At 44.4% G+C, this 15,667-nt stretch overlaps 1 protein-coding gene across 4 annotated transcripts in view; it reads right to left on the reverse strand.

The window, feature by feature from the left end:
- The window catches only part of CNTRL (centriolin), a 247,561-nt gene that overhangs the window by 224,609 nt on the left and 7,285 nt on the right, over nucleotides 1-15,667 (reverse strand). For 3 of the 4 annotated variants that reach the window (XM_069986606.1, XM_069986603.1, XM_069986604.1), the window contains exon 2: nucleotides 875-1,033. In XM_069986606.1, coding sequence (XP_069842707.1) covers nucleotides 875-1,007 — 133 coding nt within the window. In that variant the 5' untranslated portion in view covers nucleotides 1,008-1,033. Of the gene's footprint in view, nucleotides 1-874; nucleotides 1,034-1,599; nucleotides 1,619-15,667 lie in introns of those variants that run through there. The other variant, XM_069986605.1, reaches the window with a different exon arrangement.

Here is a 15,667-nt window from a genome sequence, read left to right on the forward strand (position 1 = left end):
GGCGCTGCCTCCGCCCAGAGAGACAAGGGGGCGCTGCCTCCGCCCAGAGAGACAAGGGGGCGCTGCCTCTGCCCAGAGAAGACAAGGGGGCGCTTGCCTCCGCCCAGAGAGACAAGGGGGCGCTGCCTCCACCGGAGAAAAAAAAGGTTCAACCTTCGGAGGCGACAAGCCTTCTTTACCATGAGAACTGTGAATCTGTGGAACAGTCACCACAGGATCTGGTCACAGCAACAACAGTAGAGGCTTCACAACAGGAGAAACAAATTCTTAGACCAAAATAATATAAAATGCATATGTATAGAACCTATCACCCCTCCCCCTTCCCTGTATGTATAGAACCTATCACCCCTCCCCCTTCCCTGTATGTATAGAGCCTATCACCCCTCCCCCTTCCCTGTATCCATCCCCTACTGGGTTGAACTTCATGGACTCTTGATGTCTCTTTTTTTTTCAACTATATTAACTATGTAACTATGCAACTACTAAACGCAGGACTAACCTACAAACTGAGCGGACACAGTGCCGAGGATGAATATGAGACTTTTCCTCATCTTAATCCTATATTAGCAGGTTAGATTTGTTTAACCTGATGATTGTTGCCCTTTAAATGTAAAGACGCCAATACCTGGGTCACACCAAGCTTTCGGCTTCTCTATTGTTTCCTGCTCCCCAGGAGAGTCCACTCTATGTACATAGGGCTAATTACAGGCTGTGTGACCATAACCTATCTTACCACAAGTGCACAATAGCTGGGTGCACCCCCAATAACCATGAGCAGCACACACACACACACACACACACTTGTTAGTGACCTGTCCCGAATACACAACCCTGTTAGTGACCTCTTTGATGTTAGTGACCGCTTGTTCCTCACCTTGTAACTCATGATCTGAGATATCACCCTCTCCTGTAGCATCACGGTTATGTCTTGGAGGCGTCATGGCAGTCAGGGATTTTGTTTTTGGATTAGAAATTGCAGAATGTGAACTCTTAGATTTCTTCATCATAGAGAAGTGAGATCATGTGCTGCCCCCTGCGGGAAAGAGCAAGATGTACATTATCACCACCCTGCTGACCATAGGAGCTTACACTCTATAAGGAGGAGGAGGAGTCCTGACCATAGGAGCTTACACTCTATAAGGAGGAGGAGGAGGAGTCCTGACCATAGGAGCTTACACTCTATAAGGGGGAGGAGGGGTCCTGACCATAGGAGCTTACACTGTATAAGGAGGAGGAGGGGTCCTGACCATAGGAGCTTACACTCTATAAGGAGGAGGAGGAGTCCTGACCATAGGAGCTTACACTCTATAAGGGGGAGGAGGAGTCCTGACCATAGGAGCTTACACTCTATAAGGAGGAGGAGGAGGAGTCCTGACCATAGGAGCTTACACTCTATAAGGAGGAGGAGGAGGAGTCCTGACCATAGGAGCTTACACTCTATAAGGAGGAGGAGGAGGAGTCCTGACCATAGGAGCTTACACTCTATAAGGAGGAGGAGGAGTCCTGACCATAGGAGCTTACACTCTATAAGGGGGAGGAGGAGTCCTGACCATAGGAGCTTACACTCTATAAGGAGGAGTCCTGACCATAGGAGCTTACACTCTATAAGGAGGAGTCCTGACTGTAGGAGCTTACACTCTATAAGGAGGAGTCCTGACCATAGGAGCTTACACTCTATAAGGAGGAGTCCTGACTGTAGGAGCTTACACTCTATAAGGAGGAGTCCTGACCATAGGAGCTTACACTCTATAAGGAGGAGGAGTCCTGACCATAGGAGCTTACACTCTATAAGGAGGAGGAGTCCTGACCATAGGAGCTTACACTCTATAAGGAGGAGGAGGAGGAGGAGGAGTCCTGACCATAGGAGCTTACACTCTATAAGGAGGAGTCCTGACTGTAGGAGCTTACACTCTATCCGGGCTCTGCAGTGTGAGGAGTGAGAAGTGTCACTTCCTTCCTGCTGTGTGGTTGTCAGTGAGGGGTGAGATGACGCCTCCCCCATATACACTTGGCACAGACCGCGCTGTATACACTGAAAGGATAGATTACTAGAGTATAATATAATACCTGCTTGGTTAGATGCTATTATACACTCGGGGGATTTGCACACACACGTGTGCCATCTCCTGTTTAGCATATCTTATATCTTATATTTTTATGTTGGTTTGGAAACAACAATAACACATATATATATATATACATACACACACAGAGTGGTGCCTTGGATTAGGAGCATAATAAAATCCGTTCTGGGACGGCACTTGTAATGCAAATCACTCTTACACCAAAGCAAATTTTCCCATAAGAAATCACTGATCTGGAGACAATTGGTTCCACCCCCCCAAATATACTGATTATTATCCTGAATAACATGTAGAAGAGATAAAACAATGAGAAGCAGCTGGATATGTGATATATGTTACTGTACAGTATAGCACTCAGCATGTGGTATATAATGTATAGTAACTATATAACCCTGATAACACAGCAGCAGCTGGATATGTGATATATAAGTTACTGTACAGTATAGCAGCATGTGGTGTATAATGTATAGTAACTGTATAACCCTGATAACACAGCAGCAGCTGGATATGTGATATATAAGTTACTGTACAGTATAGCAGCATGGGGTGTATAATGTATAGTAACTGTATAACCCTGATAACACAGCAGCAGCTGGATATGTGATATATAAGTTACTGTACAGTATAGCAGCATGTGGTATATAATGTATAGTAACTGTATAACCCTGATAACACAGCAGCTGGAGATGTGATATATAAGTTACTGTACAGTATAGCAGCATGTGGTGTATAATGTATAGTAACTGTATAACCCTGATAACACAGCAGCTGGATCTGTGATATATAAGTTACTGTACAGTATAGCAGCATGTGGTATAGAATGTATAGTAACTGTATAACCCTGATAACACTGCAGCAGCTGGATATGTGATATATATTACTGTACAGTATAGCAATCAGCATGTGGTGTATAATGTATAATAACTGTATAACCCTGATAACACAGCAGCAGCTGGATATGTGATATATAAGTTACTGTACAGTATAGCAGCATGTGGTGTATAATGTATAGTAACTGTATAACCCTGATAACACAGCAGCTGGATATGTGATATATAAGTTACTGTACAGTATAGCAGCATGTGGTATATAATGTATAGTAACTATATAACCCTGATAACACAGCAGCAGCTGGATATGTGATATATAAGTTACTGTACAGTATAGCAGCATGTGGTGTATAATGTATAGTAACTGTATAACCCTGATAACACAGCAGCAGCTGGATATGTGATATATAAGTTACTGTACAGTATAGCAGCATGGGGTGTATAATGTATAGTAACTGTATAACCCTGATAACACAGCAGCAGCTGGATATGTGATATATAAGTTACTGTACAGTATAGCAGCATGTGGTATATAATGTATAGTAACTGTATAACCCTGATAACACAGCAGCTGGAGATGTGATATATAAGTTACTGTACAGTATAGCAGCATGTGGTATAGAATGTATAGTAACTGTATAACCCTGATAACACTGCAGCAGCTGGATATGTGATATATAGGTTACTGTACAGTATAGCAGCATGTGGTGTATAATGTATAGTAACTGTATAACCCTGATAACACAGCAGCAGCTGGATATGTGATATATAAGTTACTGTACAGTACAGCAGCATGTGGTGTATAATGTATAGTAACTGTATAACCCTGATAACACAGCAGCTGGATATGTGATATATACGTTACTGTACAGTATAGCAGCATGTGGTGTATAATGTATAGTAACTGTATAACCCTGCTAACACAGCAGCAGCTGGATATGTGATATATGTTACTGTACAGTATAGCAGCATGTGGTGTATAATGTATAGTAACTGTATAACCCTGATAACACAGCAGCAGCTGGATATGTGATATATAAGTTACTGTACAGTATAGCAATCAGCATGTGGTATATAATGTATAGTAACTGTATAACCCTGATAACACAGCAGCTGGATATGTGATATATAAGTTACTGTACAGTATAGCAGCATGGGGTGTATAATGTATAGTAACTGTATAACCCTGATAACACAGCAGCAGCTGGATATGTGATATATAAGTTACTGTACAGTATAGCAGCATGTGGTATATAATGTATAGTAACTGTATAACCCTGATAACACAGCAGCTGGATATGTGATATATAAGTTACTGTACAGTATAGCAGCATGTGGTATAGAATGTATAGTAACTGTATAACCCTGATAACACTGCAGCAGCTGGATATGTGATATATAGGTTACTGTACAGTATAGCAGCATGTGGTGTATAATGTATAGTAACTGTATAACCCTAATAACACAGCAGCAGCTGGATATGTGATATATAAGTTACTGTACAGTATAGCAGCATGTGGTATATAATGTATAGTAACTGTATAACCCTGATAACACAGCAGCTGGATATGTGATATATAAGTTACTGTACAGTATAGCAGCATGTGGTGTATAATGTATAGTAACTGTATAACCCTGATAACACAGCAGCTGGATAAGTGATATATAAGTTACTGTACAGTATAGTAGCATGTGGTGTATAATGTATAGTAACTGTATAACCCTGATAACACAGCAGCTGGATATGTGATATATAAGTTACTGTACAGTATATCAATCAGCATGTGGTATATAATGTATAGTAACTGTATAACCCTGATAACACAGCAGCTGGATATGTGATATATAAGTTACTGTACAGTATAGCAGCATGTGGTATATAATGTATAGTAACTGTATAACCCTGATAACACAGCATCTGGATATGTGATATATAAGTTACTGTACAGTATAGCAGCATGTGGTATATAATGTATAGTAACTGTATAACCCTGATAACACAGCAGCTGGATATGTGATATATAAGTTACTGTACAGTATAGCAGCATGTGGTGTATAGTGTATAGTAACTGTATAACCCTGATAACACAGCAGCTGGATATGTGATATATACGTTACTGTACAGTATAGCAGCATGTGGTATATAATGTATAGTAACTGTATAACCCTGATAACACAGCAGCTGGATATGTGATATATAAGTTACTGTACAGTATAGCAGCATGTGGTGTATAATGTATAGTAACTGTATAACCCTGATAACACTGCAGCTGGATATGTGATATATTAGTTACTGTACAGTATAGCAGCATGTGGTATATAATGTATAGTAACTGTATAACCCTGATAACACAGCAGCTGGAGATGTGATATATAAGTTACTGTACAGTATAGCAGCATGTGGTGTATAATGTATAGTAACTGTATAACCCTGATAACACAGCAGCAGCTGGATATGTGATATATCAGTCTGACTTTAACTTTAATCGGAGAGTGTATGCGCTGCAGTGCGGTCCTCTCCCCACTCATTCTCCTCATTGTACAGGTGGGATCACTCAGACGCAACAGAACTTTTGACTGGTCTCTATGACGCCTCCATAACCCGCCAAGGTCTCCACGACTCCTTTATGACCCCCCCCCCCCCAAGGTCTCCACGACGCCTCCATGACCCCCCCCCCCAAGGTCTCCGCGACGCCTCCATGACCCCCCCCAAGGTCTCCACGACGCCTCCATGACTCCCCCCCCCCCCCACACCAAGGTCTCCACGACGCCTCCATGACCCCCCCCAAGGTCTCCATGACGCCTCCATGACTCCCCCCCACCCCCACCCCCCCCAAGGTCTCCACAACGCCTCCATGACCCCCCACCCCCGCAGGTCTCCACCAGGGCTGTGGAGTCTAAATCGGATTCGGAGCTAGTTTTGGCTAGAGTCGGATTCAGAAAAAATGTACCGACTCAGACTCCAGCTTTAAAAAAAAAAATCTTAGAACAATTTAGAATTTGTTTAGAAGTTGTGCTCATCAATATATATTATGAGCAACATTCTAATAGGACACTGGCCCTATTACATAAGGGTGGTCGGGGGATATATCAGTAATAGGACACTGGCCCTATTACATAAGGGTGGTCGGGGATATATATCAGTAATAGGACACTGGCCCTATTACATAAGGGTGGTCGGGGAATATATCAGTAATAGGACACTGGCCCTATTACATAAGGGTGGTCGGGGAATATATCAGTAATAGGGCACTGGTCCTATTACATAAGGGTGGTCGGGGAATATATCAGTAATAGGACACTGGCCCTATTACATAAGGGTGGTCGGGGAATATATCAGTAATAGGACACTGGCCCTATTACATAAGGGTAGTCGGGGAATATATCAGTAATAGGACACTGGCCCTATTACATAAGGGTGGTCGGGGAATATATCAGTAATAGGACACTGGCCCTATTACATAAGGGTGGTCGGGGAATATATCAGTAATAGGACACTGGCCCTATTTACATAAGGGTGGTCGGGGAATATATCAGTAATAGGACACTGGCCCTATTACATAAGGGTGGTCGGGGAATATATCAGTAATAGGACACTGGCCCTATTACATAAGGGTGGTCAGGGAATATATCAGTAATAGGACACTGGCCCTATTACATAAGGGTGGTCGGGGAATATATCAGTAATAGGACACTGGCCCTATTACATAAGGGTGGTCGGGGAATATATTAGTAATAGCACACTGGCCCTATTAGATAAGGGTGGTCGCGGAATATATCAAGTAATAGGACACTGGCCCTATTAGATAAGGGTGGTCGGGGAATATATCAGTAATAGGACACTGGCCCTATTACATAAGGGTGGTCGGGGAATATATCAGTAATAGGACACTGGCCCTATTAGATAAGGGTGGTTGGGGGATATATCAGTAATAGGACACTGGCCCTATTACATAAGGGTGGTCGGGGAATATATCAGTAATAGGACACTGCCCCTATTACATAAGGGTGGTCGGGGATATATCAGTAATAGGACACTGGCCCTATTACATAAGGGTGGTCGGGGATATATCAGTAATAGGACTCTGGCCCTAATACATAAGGGTGGTGTGTGCTATGGCTGCAGCAGGCTGTGTGTGTGTGTGTGCTATGGCTGCAGCTGTGTGTGTGTGTGTGTGTGTGTGCTATGGCTGCAGCTGTGTGTGTGTGTGTGTGTGTGTGTGTGTGTGCTATGGCTGCAGCTGTGTGTGTGTGTGTGTGTGTGTGTGTGCTATGGCTGCAGCTGTGTGTGTGTGTGTGTGTGTGCTATGGCTGCAGCTGTGTGTGTGTGTGCTATGGCTGCAGCTGTGTGTGTGTGTGTGTGTGTGTGTGTGTGTGTGTGTGTGCTATGGCTGCAGCTCTGTGTGTGTGTGTGTGCTATGGCTGCCGCTCTGTGTGTGTGTGTGTGTTATGGCTGCAGCTCTGTGTGTGTGTGTGTGTGTGTGGTGTGTGTGTGTGTGTGTGTGCTATGGCTGCAGCTGTGTGTGTGTGTGTGTGTGTGTGCTATGGCTGCAGCTGTGTGTGTGTGTGTGTGTGTGTGTGTGTGTGCTATGGCTGCAGCTCTGTGTGTGTGTGTGTGCTATGGCTGCAGCTCTGTGTGTGTGTGTGTGTTATGGCTGCAGCTCTGTGTGTGTGTGTGTGTGTGTGTGCTATGGCTGCAGCTCTGTGTGTGTGTGTGTGTTATGGCTGCAGCTCTGTGTGTGTGTGTGTGTGTGTTATGGCTGCAGCTCTGTGTGTGTGTGTGTGTGTGTTATGGCTGCAGCTCTGTGTGTGTGTGTGTGCTATGGCTTCAGCTGGCTGTGTGTGTGTGTGTGTGCTATGGCTGCAGCTGTGTGTGTGTGTGTGTGTGTGTGTGCGCTATGGCTGCAGCTGTGTGTGTGTGTGCTATGGCTGCAGCTGTGTGTGTGTGTGTGTGTGTGTGTGTGTGCGCGCGCGTGTGCTATGGCTGCAACTCTGTGTGTGTGCTATGGCTGCAGCTGTGTGTGTGTGTGTGTGTGCGTGTGTGTGTGTGCGCGCGCTATGGCTGCAGCTGTGTGTGTGTGTGCGCTTGATATGGCGTGCCCCCACACCCACCTCTCTATATCACTATGTGTGACCCCTCTCTATATCACTATGTGTGACCTCTCTATATCACTATGTGTGACCCCTCTCTATATCACTGTGTGACCTCTCTCTATATCACTATGTGTGACCTCTCTATATCACTATGTGTGACCCCTCTCTATATCACTATGTGTGACCCCTCCCTATATCACTATGTGTGACCCCTCTCTATATCACTATGTGTGACCCCTCTCTATATCACTATGTGTGACCCCTCTCTATATCACTATGTGTGACCCCTCTCTATATCACTATGTGTGACCCCTCTCTATATCACTATGTGTGACCCCTCTCTATATCACTATGTGTGACCCCTATATCACTATGTGTGACCCCCCTCTATATCACTATGTGTGACCCCTCTATATCACTATGTGTGACCCCTCTATATCACTATGTGTGACCTCTCTCTATATCACTATGTGTGACCCCTCTCTATATCACTGTGTGTGACCCCTCTATATCACTATGTGTGACCCCTCTCTATATCACTATGTGTGACCTCTCTCTGTATCACTATATGTGACCTCTCTATATCACTATGTGTGACCCCTCTCTATATCACTATGTGTGACCCCTCTCTATATCACTATGTGTGACCCCTCTCTATATCACTATGTGTGACCTCTCTCTATATCACTATGTGTGACCCCTCTCTATATCACTATGTGTGACCTCTCTCTATATCACTATGTGTGACCCCTCTCTATATCACTATGTGTGACCCCTCTATATCACTGTGTGTGACCCCTCTATATCACTGTGTGTGACCCCTCTCTATATCACTATGTGTGACCCCTCTCTATATCACTATGTGTGACCTCTCTATATCACTATGTGTGACCCCTCTCTATATCACTGTGTGTGACCTCTCTCTATATCACTATGTGTGACCCCTCTCTATATCACTATGTGTGACCTCTCTCTATATCACTATGTGTGACCTCTCTATATCACTATGTGTGACCCCTGTATATCACTATGTGTGACCTCTCTATATCACTATGTGTGACCCCTCTCTATATCACTATGTGTGACCCCTCTCTATATCACTGTGTGTGACCCCCTCTATATCACTATGTGTGACCCCTCTCTATATCACTATGTGTGACCTCTCTCTGTATCACTATATGTGACCTCTCTATATCACTATGTGTGACCCCTCTCTATATCACTATGTGTGACCCCTCTCTATATCACTATGTGTGACCCCTCTCTATATCACTATGTGTGACCTCTCTCTATATCACTATGTGTGACCCCTCTCTATATCACTATGTGTGACCCCTCTATATCACTGTGTGTGACCCCTCTATATCACTGTGTGTGACCCCTCTCTATATCACTATGTGTGACCCCTCTATATCACTATGTGTGACCCCTCTCTATATCACTATGTGTGACCTCTCTATATCACTATGTGTGACCTCCTGTATATCACTATGTGTGACCCCTCTCTATATCACTATGTGTGACCCCTCTCTATATCACTATGTGTGACCTCTCTATATCACTATGTGTGACCTCTCTATATCACTATGTGTGACCTCCTGTATATCACTATGTGTGACCCCTCTCTATATCACTATGTGTGACCTCTCTCTATATCACTATGTGTGACCCCTCTCTATATCACTATGTGTGACCCCTCTCTATATCACTATGTGTGACCCCTCTCTATATCACTATGTGTGACCCCTCTCTATATCACTATGTGTGACCCCTCTCTATATCACTATGTGTGACCCCTCTCTATATCACTATGTGTGACCCCTCTCTATATCACTATGTGTGACCCCTCTCTATATCACTATGTGTGACCTCTCTATATCACTATGTGTGACCCCTCTCTATATCACTATGTGTGACCTCTCTATATCACTATGTGTGACCTCCTGTATATCACTATGTGTGACCCCTCTCTATCACTATGTGTGACCCCTCTCTATCACTATGTGTGACCCCTCTCTATATCACTGTGTGACCCCTCTATATCACTATGTGTGACCCCTCTCTATATCACTATGTGTGACCCCTCTATATCACTATGTGTGACCCCTCTATATCACTATGTGTGACCCCTCTATATCACTATGTGTGACCCCTCTATATCACTATGTGTGACCCCTCTCTATATCACTATGTGTGACCCCTCTCTATATCACTATGTGTGACCTCTCTATATCACTATGTGTGACCCCTCTATATCACTATGTGTGACCCCTGTATATCACTATGTGTGACCTCTCTATATCACTATGTGTGACCCCTCTCTATATCACTATGTGTGACCTCTCTATATCACTATGTGTGACCTCTCTCTCTATATCACTATGTGTGACCCCTCTCTATATCACTATGTGTGACCCCTCTCTATATCACTATGTGTGACCCCTCTCTATATCACTATGTGTGACCCCTCTCTATATCACTATGTGTGACCCCTCTCTATATCACTATGTGTGACCCCTCTATATCACTGTGTGTGACCCCTCTCTATATCACTATGTGTGACCCCTCTATATCACTATGTGTGACCCCTCTCTATATCACTATGTGTGACCTCTCTATATCACTATGTGTGACCCCTCTCTATATCACTATGTGTGACCCCTCTATATCACTATGTGTGACCCCTCTCTATGTCACTATGTGTGACCCCCCCTCTATATCACTATGTGTGACCTCTCTATATCACTATGTGTGACCCCTCTATATCACTATGTGTGACCCCTCTCTATATCACTATGTGTGACCCCTCTATATCACTATGTGTGACCCCTCTCTATATCACTATGTGTGACCCCTCTATATATCACTATGTGTGACCCCTCTCTATATCACTGTGTGACCCCTCTCTATATCACTATGTGTGACCTCTCTCTATATCACTATGTGTGACCCCTCTCTATATCACTATGTGTGACCTCTCTATATCACTATGTGTGACCCCTCTATATCACTATGTGTGACCCCTCTCTATATCACTATGTGTGACCTCTCTATATCACTATGTGTGACCTCTCTATATCACTATGTGTGACCTCTCTATATCACTATGTGTGACCTCTCTATATCACTATGTGTGACCTCTCTCTATATCACTATGTGTGACCCCTCTCTATATCACTATGTGTGACCTCTCTCTATATCACTATGTGTGACCCCTCTCTATATCACTATGTGTGACCTCTCTATATCACTATGTGTGACCCCTCTCTATATCACTATGTGTGACCCCTCTCTATATCACTATGTGTGACCTCTCTATATCACTATGTGTGACCTCTCTCTATATCACTATGTGTGACCCCTCTCTATATCACTATGTGTGACCCCTCTCTATATCACTATGTGTGACCTCTCTCTATATCACTATGTGTGACCCCTCTCTATATCACTATGTGTGACCTCTCTATATCACTATGTGTGACCTCTCTCTATATCACTATGTGTGACCCCTCTATATCACTATGTGTGACCCCCCTCTATATCACTACGTTAGTTAGAAGTATAGAAGACTGTCAGCAGGAAAAGCCCCCCTGCTCCATCTAGTCTAGTTGTGAGTAGTTCAGGACATGGAGGCTGGAGACTGGCTGCATCCGCTGCACCCACAGGAGAAGCTGCTGTATATACAGTATATATTCCCTCAGAAGTCGCCCCCGGATCATGTAGGACATTAGGGAGAAGCTGCTGAGCCAGTGTGATAGATATCTCCCCTGGTATATGACCGGCCATTTATCAAGGAGCAGGAGGCCGCGTCGGTCCTGATAAAATTCAGGAGTCGGAGCTGCGGCTTACCGACTCCACAGCCCTGGTGTCCACGACCCCCCAGGTCTCCACGACGCCTCCACGACCCCCCAGGTCTCCACGACGCCTCCACGACACCACGCCACGGCCTCTACTGAGGGAGGGATGGGGGGACACACAGTGGGGTGAGCTTGGGGCGGGGTATACTCTGCTGTCAGAGAGGGTGACCGTGCTCAGCAGCCACCGCCGTCACTGTCCTCCCTCTCCTCAGTGTGCTGGGTAGAAGCGATAACCCGGCCCATTGAAGAGACTGAGGACACGTGATGCCGTCTCGGAGGGTGGGGGCCAGGAGCAGCGAGCGTGTCGGAGTGGACTGAGAGCTGATGATTCTCTGCAATCCCTGGGGGTGGGGGCCTAGATAACAGCAAAACTGTGCAGAATCCATAATACATTTATATTGGAAAGATGGAAAGCTACGGGTGAGCAGCGTATTAATGCAAAAATAATTTTTTGGGGGGAATACCCCTTAAATTGCAATCCGCACCTGAACTGGAGACAACAGTAGGGGGAAATGTTTTTGTAGCGCTGGATAACCCCTTTAAGGGGCTCCGTATCAGGGCGGTTTGGTGATCTCCCCACTGGCAGTCACCCCCTTGGCAATAGGTTTTCCTCTCCTGGAGGGATATCTGGCTATTCCCGTCTTTTGAGACTCGTAACTGAGGCTCCACAGACCCTTCTTTTGAATATTTAAATTTACAGGGGGCAATGTGTCACGGGAAACTCTTCAGGGAGTGCTCCATTAGATTTTCTTGTCGCTGGTCTCCCTGAGCTCAGTCATTGCTGTGTCATGTTTGACAGCTGCATCCAACGGTGTAAATTAGCGGGAGCCGCGATCGGACCGCTTCCACTAATAGCCGCCATCCCGTGCTGCACATAACAGTCGGGATCGCAGCAGTTCAGAGCGGGGTCACGGCGCGGGTACGGCTATGGGTACGGCATATGTCCTTAAGAGGTTAAGGATCTAAATCTGTACAGTCCGGAGGACATGATGGAAACCTTTATATATGTTACAGGGGGAAGAAGGGAAAGGAGGACATGATGGAAACCTTTATATATGTTACAGGAGGAAGAAGGGAAAGGGGGGACATGATGGAAACCTTTATATATGTTACAGGAGGAAGAAGGGAAAGGAGGACATGATGGAAACCTTTATATATGTTACAGGAGGAAGAAGGGAAAGGGAGGACATGATGGAAACCTTTATATATGTTACAGGAGGAAGAAGGGAAAGGAGGACATGATGGAAACCTTTATATATGTTACAGGAGGAAGAAGGGAAAGGAGGACATGATGGAAACCTTTATATATATGTTACAGGAGGAAGAAGGGAAAGGAGGACATGATGGAAACCTTTATATATGTTACAGGAGGAAGAAGGGAAAGGAGGACATGATGGAAACCTTTATATATATGTTACAGGAGGAAGAAGGGAAAGGAGGACATGATGGAAACCTTTATATATGTTACAGGAGGAAGAAGGGAAAGGGAGGACATGATGGAAACCTTTATATATGTTACAGGAGGAAGAAGGGAAAGGAGGACATGATGGAAACCTTTATATATGTTACAGGAGGAAGAAGGGAAAGGGGGACATGATGGAAACCTTTATATATGTTACAGGGGGAAGAAGGGAAAGGGAGGACATGATGGAAACCTTTATATATGTTACAGGAGGAAGAAGGGAAAGGGAGGACATGATGGAAACCTTTATATATGTTACAGGAGGAAGAAGGGAAAGGGAGGACATGATGGAAACCTTTATATATGTTACAGGAGGAAGAAGGGAAAGGGAGGACATGATGGAAACCTTTATATATGTTACAGGAGGAAGAAGGGAAAGGGAGGACATGATGGAAACCTTTATATATGTTACAGGAGGAAGAAAGGAGAGGGAGGAGATGATGGAAACCTTTATATATGTTACAGGAGGAAGAAGGGAAAGGGGGGACATGATGGAAACCTTTATATATGTTACAGGAGGAAGAAGGGAAAGGGACATGATGGAAACCTTTATATATGTTACAGGAGGAAGAAGGGAAAGGGAGGACATGATGGAAACCTTTATATGCGTTACAGGAGGAAGAAGGGAAAGGGAGGACATGATGGAAACCTTTATATATGTTACAGGAGGAAGAAGGGAAAGGGAGGACATGATGGAAACCTTTATATATGTTACAGGAGGAAGAAGGGAAAGGGAGGACATGATGGAAACCTTTATATATGTTACAGGAGGGAAGAAGGGAAAGGGGACATGATGGAAACCTTTATATGCGTTACAGGAGGAAGAAGGGAAAGGGGGGACATGATGGAAACCTTTATATATGTTACAGGAGGGAAGAAGGGAAAGGGGACATGATGGAAACCTTTATATGCGTTACAGGAGGAAGAAGGGAAAGGGGGACATGATGGAAACCTTTATATATGTTACAGGAGGAAGAAGGGAAAGGGAGGACATGATGGAAACCTTTATATGCGTTACAGGAGGAAGAAGGGAGAGGAAGGACATGATGGGAACCTTTATATATGTTACAGGAGGAGGAAGAAGGGAAAGGGAGGACATGATGGAAACCTTTATATATGTTACAGGAGGAAGAAGGGAAAGGGAGGACATGATGGAAACCTTTATATATGTTACAGGAGGAAGAAGGGAAAGGAGGACATGATGGAAACCTTTATATATATAACAGGAGGAAGAAGGGAAAGGGAGGACATGATGGAAACCTTTATATATGTTACAGGAGGAAGAAGGGAAAGGGAGGACATGATGGAAACCTTTATATATGTTACAGGAGGAAGAAGGGAAAGGAGGACATGATGGAAACCTTTATATACGTTACAGGAGGAAGAAGGGAAAGGGGAGACATGATGGAAACCTTTATATACGTTACAGGAGGAAGAAGGGAAAGGGAGGACATGATGGAAACCTTTATATATGTTACAGGAGGAAGAAGGGAAAGGGAGGACATGATGGAAACCTTTATATATATACGTTACAGGAGGAAGAAGGGAAAGGGAGGACATGATGGAAACCTTTATATATGTTACAGGAGGAAGAAGGGAAAGGGAGGACATGATGGAAACCTTTATATATATACGTTACAGGAGGAAGAAGGGAAAGGGAGGACATGATGGAAACCTTTATATATGTTACAGGAGTACAGTATAGTATAAGTGTACAGTATAAGGGTATAGTATAACAGACTTGTGCTGCTTGGGGGCGACCTTCTCCGCCGGCGGTGCTGGCCGGGTTCTGGTGTGGTGTTTTTGGGACTGGTCCTGTGGCATGGGGGTTGCAGGGCCGTCCCATGGCCCCCGTTCCCTGACTGTGCACGCCTGCGGGGTTGGTGGCCACTGACTGGCACGGTGTGGACTTAGTGTAGGGACCCATGTGTATCAGATACCGCCACCAGGTACATGGGGCAGTATGGCTTGATCAATTCATACACAAAATTCTGATGTGTTTTTTATTTAGCCGAGAGGCACTAGTGTCAGCCATAGGTGTGAGGTGCAGCACTGAACCGCATAGTATATCAGTATACTATACCCGGCTATTCCGCCCTCACCTCTCCGCTCTGGGTGCCCCAGTATATCAGTACAGTATAATATATCAGTACAGTATAATATAATATAATATATCAGTACAGTATAATATAATATATCAGTATACTATACCCGGCTATTCCGCCCTCACCTCTCCGCTCTCGGTGCCCCAGTATATCAGTACAGTATAATATAATATAATATATCAGTACAGTATAATATAATATAATATATCAGTACAGTATAATATAATATATCAGT

This window comes from Dendropsophus ebraccatus, chromosome 10 (assembly GCF_027789765.1).
Source record: "Dendropsophus ebraccatus isolate aDenEbr1 chromosome 10, aDenEbr1.pat, whole genome shotgun sequence".
Classification (NCBI taxonomy): domain Eukaryota; kingdom Metazoa; phylum Chordata; class Amphibia; order Anura; family Hylidae; genus Dendropsophus; species Dendropsophus ebraccatus.